The 23,407-nt window shown below is 33.0% G+C and overlaps 1 protein-coding gene across 1 annotated transcript in view; it reads right to left on the reverse strand.

The window, feature by feature from the left end:
* The window catches only part of LOC136031308 (cullin-5-like), a 97,122-nt gene extending 76,794 nt beyond the window's left edge, over positions 1-20,328 (reverse strand). Inside the window, exons 1-2 of the mRNA XM_065710768.1 lie at positions 20,236-20,328; positions 17,384-17,532 (exon numbers count right to left, since the gene is read on the reverse strand). Coding sequence (XP_065566840.1) covers positions 17,384-17,422 — 39 coding nt within the window. The 5' untranslated portion in view covers positions 17,423-17,532; positions 20,236-20,328. The remainder of the gene's footprint in view (positions 1-17,383; positions 17,533-20,235) is intronic.
* Positions 20,329-23,407: the final 3,079 nt, after the last annotated feature.

The following is a 23,407-nucleotide window of genomic DNA, read 5'->3' on the forward strand; positions in this document are numbered from 1 at the left end:
TGTTGTTTCCCTGTGTCCCGGTCGTCATTTGTGTCCCGGTGTCCCAGTCTGTAATTTACCTTTGAGTGTCGCGGTCGTCATTTATATTCCCTGTGTCCCGGTCGTGCCACCCCAACACCTAGTTGGTGGGGGCGCCTCGCGCCCCCCCCCCAAGCCCCCCGCGCTTATATATATATATATATATATATATATATATAATGTGGGGGAAACAACTAATAATATATATAAAAGATTTTCTGGACATAAGACAACAGTTAATAATGAAAAAACTAATAACTATCTAGTTCAACATTGTAATAATGGTAAATGTTCCATATCAGATATAACTGTCACAATTTTAGAAAATTTAGAATTAGAAAATTTAAATAAAGAAGAGAAGAATAATAGACTACGTAAACAGGAGGATTTCTGGATCCATACTCTTGGTACAGCTTATCCTTTTGGGCTAAATGATCGTGTAGCAAAATATGGTGACATGTCTCATGTTGTTGTTAAATGTATTGATGGTTTTATGGACCATCCTTCTTTTACTTGTCCTATTAAACGTAAAAAACGATCGAGAGGACATAGGAAAAATAATAGAAAAAATGAATTGGATGTATATATGCTTTCTATAGATCTATGCCAGCTACTTGAATCTAGGGGTATGATTTCTGTAATAAAATGTCTAAATAATTTATCCAAGAGGAATTTAATCAAACTTTTCTGGATTGTTAAGAATAATACAGCTCTTGATTATAATTTTAAAGTAATATGTGATACAATTTGCATTCTAACTAAAACGAAATTTATTTCAAAAAAGAAAAAGTTCGATAAGATTAGTAATAAGGATAACAGATTATATTTACCTATTAATTTTACTTGTAAGCAGATTGAAGATATTAATTTACCAGAAATTTTAAATCAGCGGCATGTGAAACAGGCCCTTCCTAGTAATTTGAATTATAATGATAGTCCAGTTTTAACTTATAAATTTTCAATAACTATTGGGCAAATTATTTTTAATTATAATTTAAAACTAAAAAGACTAGATAGTGATATAAATTGGAAACCGGTTTGTAATTGTAAGCAACTTGGCCCATTTGTAAATCCTACTTACAAACATGTTATAACAGGGGACTTGTCAATAATAAAGCAAGATGATCTTCAAATTATAATGAATAAAAGGGCTAATTTCCGTCTTTCTCATCATCTGAAACCATCGAGTGTTCTTGATGGCTTGGAAAATGATTTTGATTTATTTATTGATAAGTGGTGTAAGAAAGAGAATAAAAATAAAGAGAGTTTTCTAAGTTGGAAGAATTTAATTACTAGTAAAATAAGAAATAAAATATATTCTAACTTAAAAAATAGTAACACTAAATCATTATTTTATAATGCGAAGATTAAACAAGCAATTGCTAATCTAAAGAATGAATTTGTAATTGTGCCAGTGGATAAAGCTAATAATAATTTTGCCATAATTTGTCAGAAGCTGTATTGTGATATCTTAAAAAGGGAGTTATGCACAACTAATGTTTACGAAAAGGTAAATATAGAGGATGAGAATTTAATTGAAAAGACTTAAGAAATACTTTTTAAAAATTTTAATATTAAAATAAATGACAATGATAAAAAGTTCCCTTTCCTATATTGAACTGTAAAATTTCATAAGAATCCCCCTAAACCACGGTTTATTGCTGGAGCAGCTAAATGTCCAACCCGCATTGCTGCTACTGACCTTTCTTTAATTTTAAAGGAAATTGTAAATAAACTTAAAACCTATTCTTCTGGTATTAAAAAATTTTCGAATTTTAATCCATATTGGAGTGTTAATAATTCACTGCAGGTTATAGATTCTTTAACAATGGTTTCAGCTAAAAGAATTGAGTCTTTCTATTTTGCGACAATGTATACTAATTTATCACTTAATGTAGTGTTTGATAATTTAAAAACTGTTATCAAGAAATCTTTCTTCTTATCTAGTAAGAGGTTCTTAAAAATAGACATTTATAATAAAAAAGCTATATGGACAAATTGCTTTAATACTACAGTTAACTTGAGATGTTACAGCTTGGATATGATTTTTGAGTTATTGGAATTTGTTTTATACAATCTATCTATATATATAAAAATAAGTTGTCTGTCTGTCTGTGGATGTGTGGATCAGGTGACGTCACCTGAAAAAACTGGATCAGGTGACGTCAAAACTGAAAAAACTAAAAAAAGGCAAAAACTACAAAAAAAAACTAAAAACTAATAAAAAAATAAAAAAGCTAAAAAACTAAAAAAACTAAAAAAAGGCAAAAACTACAAAAAAAACTAAAAACTAATAAAAAAGCTAAAAAACTAAAAAAACTAAAAAAAGGCAAAAACTACAAAAAAAAACTAAAAACTAATAAAAAAAATAAAAAAGCTAAAAAACTAAAAAACTAAAAAAAGGTAAAAAACTAAAAAAACTAAAAACTAAAAAAAACTAAAAAAAAAGGAAAAAAACTGAAAAATAAGCTAAAATAAAGGTAAAAACCAATAAAAAATTAAAAAAAAAACTGAAAAAACTAAAAAAAAGGCAAAAACTACAAAAAAAAACTAAAAACTAATAAAAAAAGTAAAAAAGCTAAAAAACTAAAAAAACTAAAAAAAGGTAAAAAACTAAAAAAAATAAAAAATAAAAAAAAACTAAAAAAAAGGAAAAAACTGAAAAATAAGCTAAAATAAAGGTAAAAACCAATAAAAAACTAAAAAGAAAAAAAGGAAAAAACTAAAAAAAATTTTCATCTAAAAAACTAAAAAAAACTAAAAAAGGTAAAAACTAAAAGAACTAAAAAAGAAAAAAATAAATGACGAAACTCAAAGAGAAAGCGACCAGGACAAAAGGAATGTTCGATTAGCAATCAACAAAGCACCGGGACACAGGGAGTATAAATGACGACCAGGACATAAGTAAAAAAAAAAACTATCTATATATATAAAAATAAGTTGTCTGTGGATCTGTGGATCAGGTGACGTCACCTGAAAAAACTGGATCAGGTGACGTCAAAACTGAAAAAACTAAAAAAAGGCAAAAACTACAAAAAAAACTAAAAACTAATAAAAAAATAAAAAAGCTAAAAAACTAAAAAAACTAAAAAAAGGCAAAAACTACAAAAAAAACTAAAAACTAATAAAAAAGCTAAAAAACTAAAAAAACTAAAAAAAAGGCAAAAACTACAAAAAAAACTAAAAACTAATAAAAGAAATAAAAAAGCTAAAAAACTAAAAAAAAACTAAAAAAAGGTAAAAAACTAAAAAAACTAAAAACTAAAAAAAAACTAAAAAAAGGAAAAAAACTGAAAAATAAGCTAAAATAAAGGTAAAAACCAATAAAAAACTAAAAAAAAACTGAAAAAACTAAAAAAAAGGCAAAAACTACAAAAAAACTAAAAACTAAAGAAAAAAAAACTAAAAACTAATAAAAAAACTAAAAAATCTAAAAATCTAAATAAACTAAAAAAGAAAAAAAAAGGAAAAAAATAAAGGAGAAAAACAAAACTAAAAAACGAATGTATATACAGACCGGTACACCGGGATACAAATGACGACCGGGACACAGGGAATATAAATGACGACCGGGACACAGGGACACAACTACAACGGGGACACCGGGGGAAACAGGGGGATATAAATGACGACCGGGACAAAAAAACTAAAAAGAAAAAAAAACTAAAAACTAATAAAAAAACTAAAAAATCTAAAAATCTAAATAAGCTAAAAAAGAAAAAAAAAGGAAAAAAATAAAGGAGAAAAACAAAACTAAAAAACGAATGTATATACAGACCGGGATACAAATGACGACCGGGACACAGGGAATATAAATGACGACCGGGACACAGGGACACAACTACAACGGGGACACCGGGGGAAACAGGGGGATGTAAATGACGACCGGGACACCAGGACAGGGAATGGTCGATTAGCAATCACCATCAACAAAGCTCAAGGGCAATCATTAGAATCATGAGGTATAGATCTGAATACAGATTGTTTTCCCATGGACCATTATATGTTGCATGTTCAAGAGTTGGTAAACCTGACAATCTATTTATATGCAAAGACAATGGGACAGCAAAGAATGTTGTATATTCGCAAGTTTTACGTAGTTAAAACCATATATATATATATATATATATATATATATATATATATATATATATATATATATATATATATATATATATATATATATATATATATATATATCTATATTCACAGGTGGGACATAGGGACACAACTACAATGGCGCGTAACTATTATGGCGCGTAACGACTTACGCGCGCGGGGGGCTTGGGGGGGGGCGCGAAGCGCCCCCACCAACTAGGTGTTGGGGTGGCGCGAAGCGCCACCCCAACAGCTAGTACTTATATAAGATTTGGGGGTGATTTGTACAAGCAAATTGTGGGAATTCCCATGGGGGGGAATGCCAGCCCATTCATAGCTGACTTATTTTTAAGTCAACTAGAATATAAATATATGATGGATAAGAATAATCCAATTAATTTAAAACATGCTTTGTCAAATAATAAAAGATATTTAGATGATATTTTGGTCTTAAATTGTAAGGATTTCATTGATATTTCTAAAAATATATATCCATCAGAGCTTATTCTTGAGCCTAGTCATGGCGCTGGTCATGAAGATCATTTCTTGGATTTAAATACTAATATTTGTGATAATAATAAATTAAGTTTTAAAATGTATAATAAAACGGATGATTTTGATTTTGAAGTAATTAGTTTCCCATTCCCTGAAAGTAATATACACTCAAATATCACATATTCAGCGTTTTTCTCACAGTTACTTCGTTATGCAAGGATTTGTAGTAATTATATTGATTTTAAAAATAGATGTAAAATCTTAAGCCAAAAATTGATATCAAGAGGTTTTTCTGCAAATAAATTAACTTGGCAATTTAAAAAATTTAGTTTTCATTATAACGAACTTAAATAAATATCAAAAGAATTATCTAGAAATACTTAAAGAAATTTTCAACTAATTTCGGAGGTTCAAGAAATGTTGTCGCAGCGCCATTTATTTTGAATTGTGTTTCTAATTGAGCGGATTTTCTTAAAAATTAGCCACATGGTAAAGATGAATTCTATAATTGTTTAGTTCATTCAGGTTTTTTGCAATGTGTTAATATTTGTGATTTGGTAAAATTTATAATATTTAGTTTACCTATTGTTGCTAAAGGGAGGGATATATTAACAGGATAAGCTTGTTTTGGTTTTACTTGGTTGTTTTACATTTGCTGTTTTTTTTTTTTCTTTCATAGGCATATATTTTGGGGGTGATACCTGACGCGGGGATGCCATGGATATTCTGTGGTAGCCACAACACTGTGCTGGGTAGAGAATTTAGAGTGGCGAAACCCTATATAGGCCAGTGTATTCTCCTGATGAGCCCTTATGTTGGGTGTTGCATCTGAATTATTTGTCTATATTATTTTTTCTATTGTTTGGTAAATGACGACTTATACTTATTGACATGACTGCCTGTCTATGGATTATTCTTTATGGTTGATTGTGTATGGCTATGCTGTTTGACCTATGTGATTGTATGGATGAGTAGGGTTAAGGCCTCATTCAAGTGCTGGTCTAAATTAATCACTAATTTAGGAAAACAGTCTTCCTTTTCTCCTTCTGTCTCTCTTTTTTTTTCTTTTTTTTTTTTGTTTGTGCTGTTGCATTGGTGATTTCTCTTTTCATGATATATATATATATATATATATATATATATATATATATATATATATATATATATATATATATATATATATATGGGAAAAACAATCTGTATTCAGATCTATACCTCATTATTCTAATGATTGTCCTTGAGCTTTGTTGATGGTGATTGCTAATCGAACATTCCCTGTGTCCCCGTCGTCATCTATATATCCCCCTGTGCCCCCCGGCGTCCCCGTTGTTGTTGTTTCCCTTTGTCCCGGTCGTCATTTGTGTCCCGGTGTCCCAGTCTGTAATTTATCTTTGAGTGTCGCGGTCGTCATTTATATTCCCTGTGTCCCGGTGTCCAGGTCGTCATTTTTGTCCCGGTCGTCATTTGTGTTCCGGTGTCCCGGTCTGTAATTTCTCTTTGAGTGTCCCGGTCGTCATTTATATTCCCTATGTCCCGGTGTCCCGGTCGTCATTTGTGTCCCGATGTCCTGGTCTGTAATTTCGTCAGTCGACAAACACGACGTCAGTTTTCCGGTCGTCATTTATATTCCCTGTGTCCCGGTCGTCATTTGTGTCCCGGTGTCCCGGTCTGTAATTTCGTCAGCCGACAAACATGAAGAGAGTCGACAAACAACCTCATGGCGGCATAATGCTCAATCCTTATAATGACGTCAGTCGACAAACATGCATGACGTCAGTCAACACACAACACACAAACAACTTATTTTTATATATATAGAAGATATAAACGGCTCTACAATTTTTTGGGAAAACTGGCATCCTGAGATATTCTGGCCTTTAAAAAAAACAATCTAGATGGGTCAAGAGTTAGAGAAAATTTGTCAAGAGCCTTAATTTTAGAAAAAAATATGAGAGAGATGAGATCAAACAGTTCGTGGTAACGAACTGTAGTAAGGAGCGACCCGGCTCAATAGCAACCAAAATTCTAAAAAATGGAGTGTTGATATCAATAGCTACATCAAAAGAATCGCATTTTAATGCTGATTTTAAATATATAAGTTTAATCAAGTTTAGTCTTACCCATAAAAGTTACGAGCCTGAAAAAATTTGCCTTATTTTAAAAAATAGGGGAAAACAGCCCCTAAAAGTCATAGAATCTTAAAGAAAATCACACCATCAGATTCAGCGTATCAGAGAACCCTATTGTAGAAGTTTCAAGCTCCTATCTACAAAAATGTGGAATTTCGTATTTTTTGCCAGAAGACAAATCACGGGTGCGTGTTCATTTCTTTGTTTTTTTTTTTTTGTTTTTTTTTCCCTGGGGGTAATCGTATCGACCAAGTGGTCCTAGAATGTCGCAAGAGGGCTCATTTTAACGGAAATGAAAAGTTCTAGTACCCTTTTTAGTGACCAAATAAATTGGAGGGCACCTAGGCCCCCTCCCACACTCATTTTTTCTCCAAAGTCAACAGATCAAAATTTTGAGAGAGCCATTTTGTTCCGCATAGTCAAAAACCATAATAACTATGTCTTTGGGAATGACTTACTCCCCCACAGTCCCTGGGGAGGGGCTGCAAGTTACAAACTTCGGCCAGTGTTTACATATAATAATGGTTATTGGGAAGAGTACAGCGTTTTCAGGGGATTTTTTTTGGTTTTGGGGGGTGGGGTTGAGGGGACGGAGCTATGTGGGAGGATCTTTCCTTGGAGAAATATGTCATGGGGGAACAGAAATTCAATGAAAAGGGCGCAGGATTTTCTAAAATTACTATAAAAAAAACAATGAAAAAATAAACATGGAAAAGCTTTTTCAATTGAAAGTAAGGAGTAGCATTGAAACTTAAAATGAACAGAGATTATTACGCATATGAGGGGTTCTAAGAATACTTTAGCATAAAGAGCGAGGTATTTAGGAGGAGATAAATTCCTCGCTCTTTATGCTGTAGTATATTTAGTAATTTCAACTATTTATTTTATGGCCTTTCGGATTAAGGGGTCATTCTTAAAGAATTGGGACAAAACTTACGATTTAGTGTAAAGAGCGAGGTATTAACGAGGGTACAAACCCCCTCATATACATAATAGAAATTTAAGAATATAAAAGATTGTTAAGTAAGTTAATTCTTAAGTTACATATATTTTTTACTAATAAAAACATTCGTTAAAAATTAAAATTTATAGTTGCCTTTTTATGTAACCGAAAAATTACAGGGCAACTAGGCTTTCCCCACCCCATATTTCTCAAAGTCGTCTGATCAAAACTAAGAGAAAGCCATTAAGCCAAAAAAGGAATTAATATGCAAATTTCATTTTAATAATTTATGTGCGGAGAGCCAAAATCAGACACGCATTAATTCGAAAACGTTTAGAAATTACATAAAAAAACTAGTTTTTTTAACTGAAAGTAAGGAGCGACATTAAAACTTAAAACGAACAGAAATTGCTCCGTATATGAAATGGGTTGTCCCCTCCGCAATCCCTCGCTCTTTACGCTAAAGTTTGACTCTTTGCCACAATTCTGCTTTTTAAAACAATTAAAAACTTAAGCGTAAAGAGCAAGGGATTGCGGAGGGGACAACCCATTTCATATACGGAGTAATTTCTGTTCGTTTTAAGTTTTAATGTCGCTCTTTACTTTCAGTTAAAAAAAACTAGTTTTTTTTTATGTTTTTTATATAAATCAATACTGCAATGATGTTGTCCGATTATGCAAAAAAAAATCAAAGATTTTCATGTATGGAGAAGTTGATATCAAATTGCTTAAAGAGCAAAAAATTGGTAATTGCAAAAATATTTGCAAATATAATAATTTTGACTCGGGATTACAGCAATTCAAAAACCTTGAAAAAGTAGAACAAAAGTTTGAAGCTTAGTAGAAATCATTGTTAGAAATTGGACTTGCTTTAATAATCAATTATCAAACAGTTTGTGGTAACAAACTGTGTAGTAAAGAGCAACCCGGCTCAATACCAAGCAAAAAAGTAGTAATAAAAAAATAGTAAGCAAGAGTAAGCAAAAAAAAGGAATATTGATGCCAATACATACATCAAAAGAATCGGCCTCGACCGAGATCCGCTGATTTTTGTAATTTAAAAAAAGGGAATAGTTGTGGGAAAAGTCAAAGTCATAGCCAATTGTAGAAAAAAGCCAAGACATAGATTGTGTTCAGATTTTTAAGTTGATTTTAAATATACAAGATTCATCAAGTTTAGTTATACCCATCAAAAGTTACAAGCCTGAGAAAATTTGCCTTGTTTTCGGAAAAAAGGGAGAAACATCCTCTAAAAGTCATAGAATCTTAATGATTCTATGACTATCAGAGAACCCTACTGTAGAAGTTTCAAGCTCCTATCTGCAAAAATATGGAATTTTGTTTTTTTTTTGCCCAAAGAAAGATCATGGATGTACTATTTTTATTATTCTGTATATGAGAGGGGCTGTCCCCTCCTTAACGCCCGCTATTTACGCTAAAGTTTGATCCTCAGAGCTCTACTTTTTAAGCAATAAAAAACTTTAGCATCAGGAGCAGGGCAGGGACAGTTTTAATGTTGCTCCTTACTTTCGGTTAAAAAAAACTTGTTTTGTTTATTTAATTTCTGAAGGCTTTTGATTTGATACAGGTTTTGATTTTGGCTCAATTTACATGAATAATTCAAACGAAATTTACATGTTAATTTTACTTTTTTTGGCTATATGGCTTTCTTAAAGTTTTGACCAGGCAACTTTGAGAAAAGAGGCGAGGCAGGAGGTCTAGTTGCCCTTCAGTTTTTTGTTACTTAAAAAGGCCCCTAGAATTTTCAATTTTATTTGCGAATGTTTATATTAGTAGTAAATATGCCTAGGCTAACTTACAAATTAATTTATGTAATAAACTTCTATATTTGTACACAACCAAACATGTGAGCTAGTCAAAAATGAAAATGAAAACCAAGCTGGACAACAAGAATCAAAACCTGGTCAAAATTGAAAATGATATCAATATTCACTGAGTTTGGGATTTTGACATGGATATGGTCATCAATGCCTACATATCTTTGTTAAAAGATAAACCTTTGTTAAAGGTTTGGTGATATGTATTTCACAATGACAAAAAACCAGCCAATGTAAAACAAACCAAACTAACTGAAAAGCATAGCAATGATGATTGGCTATTTGATTTTGACATGGATAAGGTCATCAATGCCTGCCATACTTTCGAAAACCAAAACCTGGATTAGATAAATTGTTGGAAGAAAAATAAGTTTTGTCCCACCACCGACTCTTGAACATGCAACATATAATTGTCCATGGGAAACACAATCCGTATTCAGATCTATACCTCATTATTCTAATGATTGCCCTTGAGCTTTATTGATGGTGATTGCTAATCGAACATTCCCTGTGTCCCCGTCGTCATTTATATATCCCCCTGTGCCCCCCCGGCGTCCCCGTTGTTGTTGTTTCCCTGTGTCCCGGTCGTCATTTGTGTCCCGGTGTCCCAGTCTGTAATTTCTCTTTGAGTGTCGCGGTCGTCATTTACATTCCCTGTGTCCCGGTCGTCATTTGTGTTCCGGTGTCCCGGTCTGTAATTTCTCTTTGAGTGTCCTGGTCGTCATTTATATTCCCTGTGTCTTCGTCGTCATTTGTGTCCCGGTGCTCTGTTAATGGTGATTGCTAATTAAACATTCCTTGTGTCCTGGTCGCTTTCTCTTTGAGGGTCCTGGTCGTCATTTATATTCCCTATGTCCCGGTGTCCCGGTCTTCATTTGTGTCCCGATGTCCCGGTCTTCATTTGTGTCCCGATGTCCCGGTCTGCAATTTCGTCAGTTGACAAACATGACATCAGTCGAAACACAAACATGACGTCACTTGACACACAGACAATTATTTATATATATATATAGACTAGCTGTTGGGGTGGCGCGAAGCGCCACCCCAACACCTAGTTGGTGCGGGCGCTTCGCCCCCCCCCAAGCCCCCCCGCGCGCGTAAGTCGTTACGCGCCATAATAGTTACGCGCCATTGTAGTTGTGTCCCTATGTCCCACCTGTGAATATAGATATATATATATATATATATATATATATATATATATATATATATATATATATATATATATATATATATATATATATATATATATATATGGTTTTAACTACGTAAAACTTGCGAATATACAACATTCTTTGCTGTCCCATTGTCTTTGCATATAAATAGATTGTCAGGTTTACCGACTCTTGAACATGCAACATATAATGGTCCATGGGAAAACAATCTGTATTCAGATCTATACCTCATGATTCTAATGATTGCCCTTGAGCTTTGTTGATGGTGATTGCTAATCGACCATTCCCTGTCCCGGTCGTCATTTATATCCCACTGTTTCCCCCGGTGTCCCCGTTGTAGTTGTGTCCCTGTCGTCATTTATATTCCCTGTGTCCCGGTCGTCATTTGTATCCCGGTGTCCCGGTCTGTATATACATTCGTTTTTTAGTTTTGTTTTTCTCTTTTATTTTTTTCCTTTTTTTTTCTTTTTTAGTTTATTTAGATTTTTAGATTTTTTAGTTTTTTTATTAGTTTTTAGTTTTTTTTTCTTTTTAGTTTTTTTGTAGTTTTTACCTTCTTTTTAGTTTTGTTAGTTTTTTTTTTACTTATGTCCTGGTCGTCATTTATACTCCCTGTGTCCCGGTGCTTTGTTGATTGCTAATCGAACATTCCTTTTGTCCTGGTCGCTTTCTCTTTGAGTGTCGTCATTTATTTTTTTCTTTTTTAGTTCTTTTAGTTTTTACCTTTTTTAGTTTTTTTTAGTTTTTTAGATGAAATTTTTTTTTAGTTTTTTCTTTTTTTTTCTTTTTAGTTTTTTATTGGTTTTTACCTTTATTTTAGCTTATTTTTCAGTTTTTTCCTTTTTTTAGTTTTTTTTATTTTTTATTTTTTTTAGTTTTTTACCTTTTTTTAGTTTTTTTAGTTTTTTTAGTTTTTTAGCTTTTTTACTTTTTTTATTAGTTTTTAGTTTTTTTTGTAGTTTTTGCCTTTTTTTAGTTTTTTCAGTTTTTTTTTAGTTTTTTATTGGTTTTTACTTTTATTTTAGCTTATTTTTCAGTTTTTTCCTTTTTTTTAGTTTTTAGTTTTTTTAGTTTTTTACCTTTTTTTAGTTTTTTTAGTTTTTTAGCTTTTTTATTTTTTTTTATTAGTTTTTAGTTTTTTTTGTAGTTTTTGCCTTTTTTTAGTTTTTTTAGTTTTTTAGCTTTTTTATTAGTTTTTAGTTTTTTTTTGTAGTTTTTGCCTTTTTTTAGTTTTTTTAGTTTTTTAGCTTTTTTATTTTTTTTATTAGTTTTTAGTTTTTTTTGTAGTTAGTTTTTTTTAGTTTTTTACCTTTTTTAGTTTTTTAGTTTTTTTAGTTTTTTAGCTTTTTTATTTTTTTTATTAGTTTTTAGTTTTTTTTGTAGTTTTTGCCTTTTTTTAGTTTTTTTAGTTTTTTAGCTTTTTTATTAGTTTTTAGTTTTTTTTGCAGTTTTTGCCTTTTTTTTAGTTTTTTTAGTTTTTTAGCTTTTTTATTTTTTTTATTAGTTTTTAGTTTTTTTTGTAGTTTTTGCCTTTTTTTAGTTTTTTCAGTTTTGACGTCACCTGATCCAGTTTTTTCAGGTGACGTCACCTGATCCACAGATCCACAGATCCACACACAGACAACTTATTTATATATATATAGAATAGATATATAGACTAGCTGTTGGTGTCCCATTTGTGAATATAGATAGATTTATATATGTGTTTCAAACTACGTAAAAATTGCGAATATACAACATTCTTGGCTTTCCCATTGTCTGTGCATATACAAAGCCGTATGTACTAATAATGACGTCATATGCAAACGCTCTTTTTACAAACAAACAAACATGCATACACACAACTCGTTTTTATATAGATAGATAGATAGATAGATACAATACAAATTAACTGCGTAAAACTTGCGAATATAAAACATTCTTTGCTGTCCAATTGTCGCTGCATATAAATAGATTGTCAGGTTTACCGACCCTCGAACATGCAACATACAATTGTCTATGGGAAAAACAATCAGTATTAAGATCTATACATTTTTCTAATGATTGACATAGAGCTTTGTTAATGGTGATTGCAAATGCTAATCGAATTGGGAATTGCAATCTTTTAAATTGAAAAGGCAGATCCGTTGGAATCATGGGAATGCAAGGAATAAGAACAGCCTCACCCTCAAAAGGACCTGTCAAGATTGTGGCCTCTATTAGGTTTTCCATTGTTTTTTTTACGGCAAGTCGCGTGCCATTGCAAAGCTTTGGTGGGTTGATATTTCTTAAAAGTATTATTGGTATGCCTATTTTTACTTGTAGCACGTGTGGTGGAAACCCTGAAGGATCTATGAAATTTAAAAATTCAGATGGATAATTAACCGCTTCATTTGGTTCCAAAACTGTGTTGACTGACTTGTAAAGGACTGTCTGGTCTCGAATCTTGGTCAAAACAATATTGTTGATTTCGTGGACGTCTATATTTTTGGGTGCGAGAATTGCTCTTTCACTTAGCCATTTATTATTTTTTAAATTTTTTAGAATATTTGGAATACTTTTTCAATCAATTCATTTTTGGACGTCACTAAATTACAGAAATCAGCAGGTAATTGTATACGTCCTGAAATTGAGTCTACTGGGAGCTTTCCGTTTCCAATTGCCAGCAATTGATCTGAAAATGTTTGACCAGAGTCATCGTTTTGCAATCGGACACGCATATTTGTAGTTAATTTTAATATTTTTACGTCTGCCCATAAATTAGAATTTTTCAGGCAAGCATTCATTTCGTCTGCAGGAGTTAAACTACGTAAAAATTGCGAATATACAACATTCTTGGCTTTCCCATTGTCTGTGCATATACAAAGCCGTATGTACTAATAATGACGTCATATGCAAACGCTCTTTTTACAAACAAACAAACATGCATACACACAACTCGTTTTTATATAGATAGATAGATAGATACAATACAAATTAACTGCATAAAACTTGCAAATATACAACATTCTTTGCTGTCCAATTGTCGCTTGCTGTTTTACCGCCATCTTCAGTAGATCTTCTTCTATATTGTGGGTAACAATCATTGCCAGTAATTGTGTTTGATACTAAAAGTTGAGGATATTGCTTTGTGCACCTTCCTTTGGCCATTCATGGTGAATTTTCGTTCAGTGCACTGCAAGGTCCATGTATCATATTTTTTACAATAATATCATGTAACCCCTTATCGACATTTTTATCAGGTATTTCAGCAGAAATCACATCATCAATTTCGTTTGAAGTAATTTTTTTTATGTAGCCAGATTAGTATATGTGCGTGTGGCAAACCTCGTTTTTGCCATTCCACTGAGTACATCCAGCATTGCACTGACCCAAACACTTCAAATTTTACTATTTAGTTTATCAGTGATTTCTACTTTTGCTGGAAGACACAGGCCATAATGTCCTGCCTACGAACCACTGACTGTCCTTGAAGTAAAAGCTGCAGTATCTCGTCCAAAGATTGATTACATGTAAATGTAATAAATAAATCTGGATGACCATAGAGACAAACATACGCAATAGCATCTTGAGCATATTCATGCATATGATGGGGACTGCCAGCATATGATGAAGGTAAAATTATTAATCTTCCAAGGTTTGTGGTATTACTGTCATTTATAACTGCATCTTGCAAATGAATGTATTGTTCAGAGTGGAGCTTGGTCTGATTCAGGCAGATATATAGCAAACGTTCTGATTCAATTTTAGCATAGCCTACATATCAATGACAAATTGGTGAAACAATTCACGGCATTTTAAAATATAATTTTCTTCATCCTGCCGAATCATTAGTCTATAGGAATAATAATGCATCGCACTGCATTTCTTATTCATTTCTTTGTTAGTGGCTGGATTCATCAATTTAATATTAAAGTGATAGCTGTCGGCTCCATCCCAAAAAATGATAGGATATTGTAGGGCATTGTAGCATTGATGAGTTTCAGCAATTCTTAACAACTGAGTGTTTTGCTTATGAAGAATAATATCTCAAGGTAAAAACTGATCACGACCATAACAATTGCCACTTCGTCGATAGTTGGAGCATTGTACCTATGCACATTTTGTCAGCGGAAATAACAATTTTATGCATATCAGTAGGCATCAAATCAATGGCTGTTTTGAACAGACGCACTAAATTATTATTTTCATGGAAAAGATGTTGCAATTGGGAAACGATTGTCCTTTCAATGTTGGGAGAAATTTCGCAACGTGCATTCAATTCAGAATTTCTATCACTGATGAAGTACAATTGTAAAAATTTATGATTCTCGCCTGAGAATGGTAGAAGGGACCCTGTCTTAGAGCTCTTAATTTAAATCACAACCAGATCCAACCAGCTGAGGGAGAGTGGGGGGCCAGTTAATTAAGAAAAATAGAAAAATGAAGTGTTTTAAACTTACAAACAGGTGATGAGATCTTGATCATCTGGGGGGGGGGGAGAGTGGGGGGCCTGTTTATTCAGAAAAAAAATAAATAATGAAGTATTTTTAATTATGAACAGGTGATGGGATCTTAATGAAATATGATGTTTGGAAGGATATAGTGTCTCAGAGCTCTTATTTTAAATCCTGACCAGATCTGATGACATTGGGGGGAGTTAGATGGGGGGCCCAAAATCTTGGATAATGCTTAGAGTGGAGGGATTGTTATGATATTTGGTGGGGAAAATAAGCAGAAGTCCTAGATATGTGATTGATATAACTGGAACGGACCTACTCTGTTTGGGGGGGAGGGTTAATTCTGAAGAATTAGAAAAAATTAAGTATTTTTAACTTATGAAGGATTGATTGGATCTTAATGAAATTTGAAGGTTGGAAGGATATTGGGTCTCAGAGCTCTAATTTTAAAACCCAACTGGATCCAGTGACATTGGGGAGAATTGAGGGGGGAACCTCAAATCTTGAAAACACTTAGAGTGGAGGAATTGGGATAAAACTTGGTGGGAAAACTAAGCACAAGTCCTAGATGCATGACTGACATAACTGGAACGGATCTACTCCCTTTGGGGGAGTTGGGGGGAGGGTTAATTCTGAAAAATTAGAAAAAATGAGGTATTTCTAACTTACAAAGGAGTGATCAGATCTTAATGAAATTTGATGTTTGGAAGGATATTGTGTCTCAGAGCTCTTATTTTAAATCCCAACCAGATCTGGTGACATTGGGGGGAGGCCTAAAATCTTGGAAAATGCTTAGAGTGGAGGGATTTGTTGATAGAAGCTTGAAACTTCTACAGTAGGGTTATCTGATATGTTGAATCTGATGATGTGATTTCTGTTACTATTCTATGACTTTTAGGGGGTGTTTCCCCCTATTTTCTAAAATAATAAAAATTTTCTCAGGCTTGTAACTTTTAATGGGCAAGACTAATCTTGATGGATCTTATATATTTAAAATCAGCATTAAAATACAATTCTTTTGATGTAACTATTGGTATTATTTTTTTTTTTTTTTTTAAGCTTCAGTTACTATTGAGCTGGGTCACTATTTACCCCAGCTCATTACTACAAACTGTTTGATGAAGCAAATAGTTAAGTCTTTAGCAAGGTAAAGCCTAAATAAGTTAAAACCCTGCCTCCTAATGTCCACATCCAAATGCACATTTAAGAAAAGGGGGAAAAAGATTTTTTCTGGGATAATGAACAAGCAAGATGTCTTTAATTTAGTTTTTTTTAGATGAAAATTCAGTAAAATTTGAGTTAATTGACTTCTTGCTATCTTGGAAAGTGTTTAGGTTAGGAAAATGAAACTTTCAGGAATGGGTCTACAGGCTAAAGTATGTCCTGGGAAGGAATTTTAAAGTACCCATCTCTACTCCTTCTCCCTCTAGAGGGCCCTGAAATTTGCCTACATGAAACTTTGACAAAACAACATTTTGCCTTAATTTTCAGTTACCAGTTGCCCTTTCTCTGCCTTTAGTTCTGAAAATGCAATTCCTGTTATTTGAGTAGAATTTTCAGCCATATCAATGCTGTTGTTTTTTTTTATTTAGGAAATGTACTTGCATGTCTTTAAAACCTAATAAAATAGAATTTAGCAAAGTTATGAAGCTGAAAATAATTTTGTTGTACTTCAATTAAGCATGAAATCTATTTTGCAAGGTTTCAATTTTATAACACATATATTTTTAAAGGTCATCAAAGATCAGGGCCCTCTAGAGGGAGTAGGAATGGAGGTAGTTGCTTCAAAATACCTTCCCGGGACATGCTTTAGTCTGTAGATCCATCCCTGAAAGTTTTATTTTCCTAACCTAAACACTTTCTGAGATAGCAAGAAGTCAATTAACTAGAATTTTACCAAATGTATTATTTGGGCTACATATTTGCACATTAGGGTGATGATCAAAGGTAAATTATAGGGGAATTGATTTTAAACTTTGTTTACTTTAATTTTCCTACATATTTGGAAGAATTGTTTTCTTAAAATTTTCCTTCTTAATAGCCTCAATTCCAGACTTATACCTGGCTGTGCACTGATACTCTAAAATCAAGCTTGAAACCAGTGTTCATAGAAAGGGTAAGGCCTAATTGAAAATAGACCAGACAAGTTCAAAGGGTATTTTAAACCTAGGCTATAAGTCAAATCAGACTAAACTCTAAGAAAAATTAACTTCTATATTTAGCCTAGGATACGAAAGAAATATGTAACTAATTTAAAAGCTGAACTCACTTTAGGTGTTATAATATGGCTTATCATGGTCTTTTCCATCAACTTTACTGTACAGTGTTCTTGAATTATTACACTACAGGTCTATAAGCTTTTCCAGAAAACTTCAGTCTTCTTGAAAGTAGGGAATATTATTACAAGCAGGCTACAAACAAAGGGTGTGTTCCAGGGACTTACTGTAGTAACCGAATGGTTACTATTTCCGTTCCTAGCGGGAAAATGGTTACTGCCCAACCCACTGGGAACGAGAATAGTTACTGCCGGCAGTAACCGCAGTAAGTGATTTTCTTACCGTGCTCAAAAGAAAGGTTAGCGCAGTAAGTACATAATTCACCTTCTTCAATAAAAATCTCATTAAAAAAAAAAAATATGGACAAGAATGAAGTAATGGAATATGAAGTTATTTGCTTGGAAGAAGGTGGGACAATGATTTTGCAAAAGAAAGAGGGATCTGAGCCAGGTTAGTAAATCACCATATTTTGGGATCAACATTAAAGGACACCCTGAGTAGTAGGCTATCTATTAGCAAGTAGGTTAAATCAATGAAAAACTTATTATTTAATTCAATGTTTTCTGGCACATCCAGGCAAAATTATTACCTTAAATTGCCTTTTGGAATCATTCTAAGGATTGACTTCTGCCAGGTAACATTGAGGCTCCATTAAATTGCCACATGTTAGCATTTTAAGCATTAACTCCTTTTAGGCTCTGTAAACAGGCCTAGGTGAAGTATTACAGATAAGTTGAGGATTTATGGGCTACCAAATCATTATTCTGAGACTCTTTAATCCTATTGAAGAAGTAGGCTAGGGTAGACTATTCAGAGTCTATTCCAAAGGATGGTTATTTTATCCAATAAAATTCTAGTTGATTGACTTCTTGCTATCACTGAAATGGGTTAGGTTAGGAAAATGAAACTTTCAGGGACGGGTCTACAGGCTCAAGTATGTCCTGGGAAGGTATTTCAAAATACACATCTCTACTCATTCTTGCTCTAGAGGGCCTTGATCTTTGATGACCTTCAAAAATATTTATAGCAGAAGTTACATGTTTCCCATTGATTTTGCCAATCTATCCCTCAACCTTTAACTCCCTGTTAATTGAAGCAACTGTAAACAAAGCAAGAATGGGGGAAAAGGTAACAGGTGACAGAATACATTGGAACTACATAATTTTGGCTATATATTTGCACATTAGGCAGGTTGGAGGTAAATTATAGTATAGAGATGCATGCTTTTCCCTTTGGTATGTAGGCTAAGTAGAAGGTCACTTGTACCTGATGCCATCTGTGTTGTTTTTAGTTGGATGGGAAACATCCAAAGAAAGCTTCCTTTGAAAAGGAAAGGTGAGAATGCCCAAAAGTGAGATTGAATTTGTCAAAGCTTGGAGGTTTGCCCCTTCAGTCTGTTTAAAGGAAAATGGATTCATAATTGAAGCTTTGTTCATTTCAATCTTAAGGGTGACCTATATTTGTGACAATTCATTAAATGGTTGCAAAGGGGTACTTTTGTTTATTCATTTGTCTTCTTTATTTTCTAACAGTTTTTTTAATCTTTAAATTGATATCCATTTCTTACAAATTTTTATTGATACCACAGGTTCATTTGCAAGTTTTCACCTACTTTGTAATCCCTGGTCTCACAATTACATTTAAATTTACTGAAGCTAGGAAACATAGAGCTACTATCTATTTAAAGAAAATCAATGGATATAAGTAGGTTTTATTGTATTTAAGCCCTAGGGCCATGGCAATTAAAGACAAATTAAAGAAGATTAACTTTAAAATACTGGACATTAAATAAGCATGATAGTCACAAAGAAAAACAAATAACAAAATTATACTTCTGTGTTCAGTTGCCAACCTGAGCAACAGTCATAAATTTTTTTAATCTTGCAGAACATTCACCCCAATTATATTCACAAGCTATCTCTCATGACCCACACTCTTGTCCATACATCCACATTTCAGGGAAATAGAAGGACCGTCATACTGTTATTCTTCATTTTTACTTATATTTAATGGGTTTGAAAGAAAGTTTCTATGGCTAAGTCAGTAGGCCAGTAAAGGACCTGGTGGTCCTTTAGCCAGGTAGTGCAATGGGAAGCTAGGGACCAGCAAGCCTATGCTCTTGCATGCCCTTCCTTCTTACGGTCCCTAGATTTCCATCTGTACTCATTTAAAGTTAGGCCAATTCTAGCTGAGGTTAGTCATATCACCAACCCCTATCCAAAACAAAATAAACTGACAATGCCAGGAATTAAACCTGTACCCCTTGGACAAAGCATTCCAGCCCAGAGTGCCTACCACTTAGCAAGGAACACAAATTTGACCAGAGAACAATAATTATTTTTTAAAAAGTAGAATATTGAAAAACAAAACTTGCTATAGTTGTCCCACTACTATCCTGTAAATGCTATAGGCCCATTTTATTTAGACAAATCAATTTAAGACAGGTATCAACAAAACTCCATCCGGGATTGTATATGCTTAAGATACAATCAAGCTATTTGAATGCTTAGTTATGTGATATTCCAGTCTTCAAATAATAAAAAAAGAGAAAAAGTATATGATCTATTTATTTTTCACCAGCTCATTTGAGCAAAATCATTTGTGACAGCCAAATGCCCATGGTTGGCTTAGAACCTCTCTAAATGCTCTGGAACAGAAGGAATAAAAAAATTATACTAATCAGCATTAAACTGTCCCTTAAATTTAAACACGTGCGTTTAATTCGAAAATGACGCTAATGCTAGTCAGCTTACTGTGCCGTTCCCACTGGCTCTACCGCAGTTAGAAATGGGCAGTTACCGCGCAGTTACTGCAGTTACTGAAAAACCGTCAGCTGGAACACACCCAAACAATTTACAATGATTTCTTTTCTTTCTTCCTGAAGAAGTCCTTACCATGATTGTGATAACACCACAATTGTGTTAAGATTCACGTTTTAGTATTACGAAGTCGACAGCACAGGCTTATTACACCAATTAGGACAATGCCTAATTGGCATTGTGTTTGATAAAAAGTGTTTGATAAAACACAGCTTTCTATGCGTCCTATCTTACAACATTACCCAAAAGGGCTGAGTATCTGCGTGCTTTTATGCTACATAGGATAACTTTCATGCAAGCTAGAGCCCTGAAAACCGAAGGAAAGACGATTACAAGAACCAGATCGGTTGGTTCCATAATAATAAATAATTTAAAAAGCTTTTCCCACAAAATAAGTTTTTTATAGAAAAGTAAAGAACTAAATTAAACCAAAATTAAGCAGAAATAAAGTCAAATCATATTTCAAGCTCATAACTACCACAAATCACCATTAATAAATAAATGAAACGCAAAATGAATGAAACGAAGAAATTACAATTAATAACTGAGTCAAACTTAAACAAAGCTAATATTAACATGAACAGACTGACAATCGCAATGCCTTCTCAAAACTAGAATATAAGTTCAACTTTATTCAACTTTATTAACATAAGTTAAAAAATATATAAAGAAAGTTTTACAGTATGAGTTTAATAAACAAAGAACTATTAAGACTTTCAGGAATAAATAGTTGTATATACATACATTGAACTGACATTTTAGAATCTTTTATATTTGTTTTTTTCATTAAAGAGCAATTTAAGTTCTGGTCTTGAGAATGCATGGTTATTTTCACCCCTACTCATGTTAACTTTTGCTCGTTTGAGCATTACTTGGTCATTTGCTTTATTGATTTAAAAAATTTTCCCAGAAATCAACCTTGTTAAAGAAAAGTAAAGAGCTCAATTGCACCAAAATGAGCATAATTATTGTCAAAAAATCTTCCAAGCAATATAACGATTACAAATCACCATCAATAAATAAATTAAACTCCAAAAAAAACACGAGTTACAATAAATAACCTAGAGCATAATTTCCACTTTACTGAAAAAAAATAAATCACCATAGGTTGTCAGTTTAATATACATATGCTGATATTTGTAACTTAAATTCAAGATGTATTTTGTTTTCAGATAAGTAAAATTTTTGTTCTGGTCTTGAGAATGCATGACGATTGTCATCCCTACTCATTTTAATTTTAGCTCATTTTGAGTTTGACTCGTTTAGTTGTTGTAATTTCTGTTCGTTTTGGGTCTCACTTGTTTGTTGAGATGACCATGGGTTATAAGTTTAATATTCCTATGCTGATATTTGTTCCTTAAAGTTTTAATAGTTATTCATTTATTACAGTCAAAAAACTGAAAACATTCAAAATGTATTTTTGTTTTCAGAAAAGTGTAAATTATATTCTGATCTTGAGAAGGCATGGAGATTGTTGCAGAGGCACCATTTGGACCAAATCTTGGGGTGGGCATGAACTCCATCTTCCCCCCCCCCGAATTACTTCGTGTCGCGTTATCATCTAGGAAATGGGGCATTTGACAGAATTCTGGAATTTTATTATGTATCTAACCTACTTTCAAAGTTTACAATGATTAATAGCAAATAGCATAATTACCCCAAGAGTCATCAAGTAATTACGCTCTTTGGTTAATAGGCCTGCAGTAATTTCAAATCAATTGGACAGAATGGATTATGTTGGACATAATGGATTATTATGCCCGGCAAAGGGCCCTTTGTGGTGGAAGCTTGGGCCCCCTGGAAAATCTGGGTTGGGCATTGGCCAACCCCTCCCCCCCCCCTCCCCCCAAATGGTGCCTCTGGACCGTCAATGAGTGGGAAAACGGCAGTTTTGATGAAATTAATTCAGAATTGAAGTGAAATTTTGGTGGGCGTTTGAAGTGAAAATGAAGTGAAATGGGTGGGCGTTTACCCAACCATGAACCCCCCAAATGGTGCCTCTGGATTGTTGGTTCTAATCATGTTTATTTTAGCTTTTTTTGAGTGAGACTCTCTTTTTTATTGTAATTTCTGTTCATTTTGGGTTTTATTTATTTATTGACGGTGATTGGTGGTAGTTACACTCTTGAAAGATTATTTGACTTTATTTCCGTTCGTTTTTGGTCTAATTGAGTTTTTTACTTATTTTCTGAAAAACTTCTTTTGTAGAAATAGTTTTTTAAATGAATTTTTGTTTGTTTTTTCTTGACATAGTCATTTTCATGAAAAAAATATTATGTATATTTTTATATATGTTTTATATTTTTTATAAACACTTTATATTATATCCTTTCGGTTTTTTCACAAGAATCAAAAGTTTGACTTGCAGTTTGCATATTGGGGCAACATTTTCAAAATTTTTAATCCTGACACAATTGTTTAAATTAAGTTTTCAAACATAATGGGGAAATTGCATAACTGTTGGGGGTTGACCTACGCAATAGCCCTAAGGATATAGTTACAAGACTGTTATTGTTACAAGACCGGAGTTGTCATCCTCAAAGACATAATTTCCAGAACTTACCACTACGTTGAACAAAACGGCTATCTCAAAATTTGATTGTAAGTGTTTTAGGAAATATGAGAGCGGGGGGGACATTCGCCCGCTGATCACTTTCGACTGACAGCAAAGGTACTAGTCCTCTCAGATTGCAATCGAATTAGCCTTTTTTGAAGTTTCTATTACAAAGCTTTCTATAAAAGCTTTACATGCTCTAAGGGTATGACTTACAATCCTTGTCCTGAAGGCTGTGAGGGTTGTCATCTTCTAAAACATAATTTCTAGACTTTTGATCTATGTTGAACAAAATGGATATATCAAAAATTTTAATCGGAAGTGTTTGGAGAAATGATGGGCTTAGGGGGAGGACATTTGCCCTCCTATTACTTTTTATTATCAAAAGAGGCACTAGCCCTCTTAATTTCCAATCTCATGAGCCATTTTTTAAGTATTTAATCCAACACTTTCTATTAAAACCTTATATGCCCCCAGGGCATATCTTACAAACTTCCCCCTGAGGGTCGGATTTCTATAAAAACCTTATATGCCCCCAGGGCATATCTTACAAACTTCACCGTGAGGATGGATTGTCATCCACATAGACACAATTTCCGGACCTTCTAACTACGTTGAATAAAATAGATATCTCAAAATTTTGA

The sequence above is a fragment of the Artemia franciscana genome, chromosome 1 (assembly GCF_032884065.1).
Source record: "Artemia franciscana chromosome 1, ASM3288406v1, whole genome shotgun sequence".
Taxonomy (NCBI): Eukaryota; Metazoa; Arthropoda; class Branchiopoda; order Anostraca; family Artemiidae; genus Artemia; species Artemia franciscana.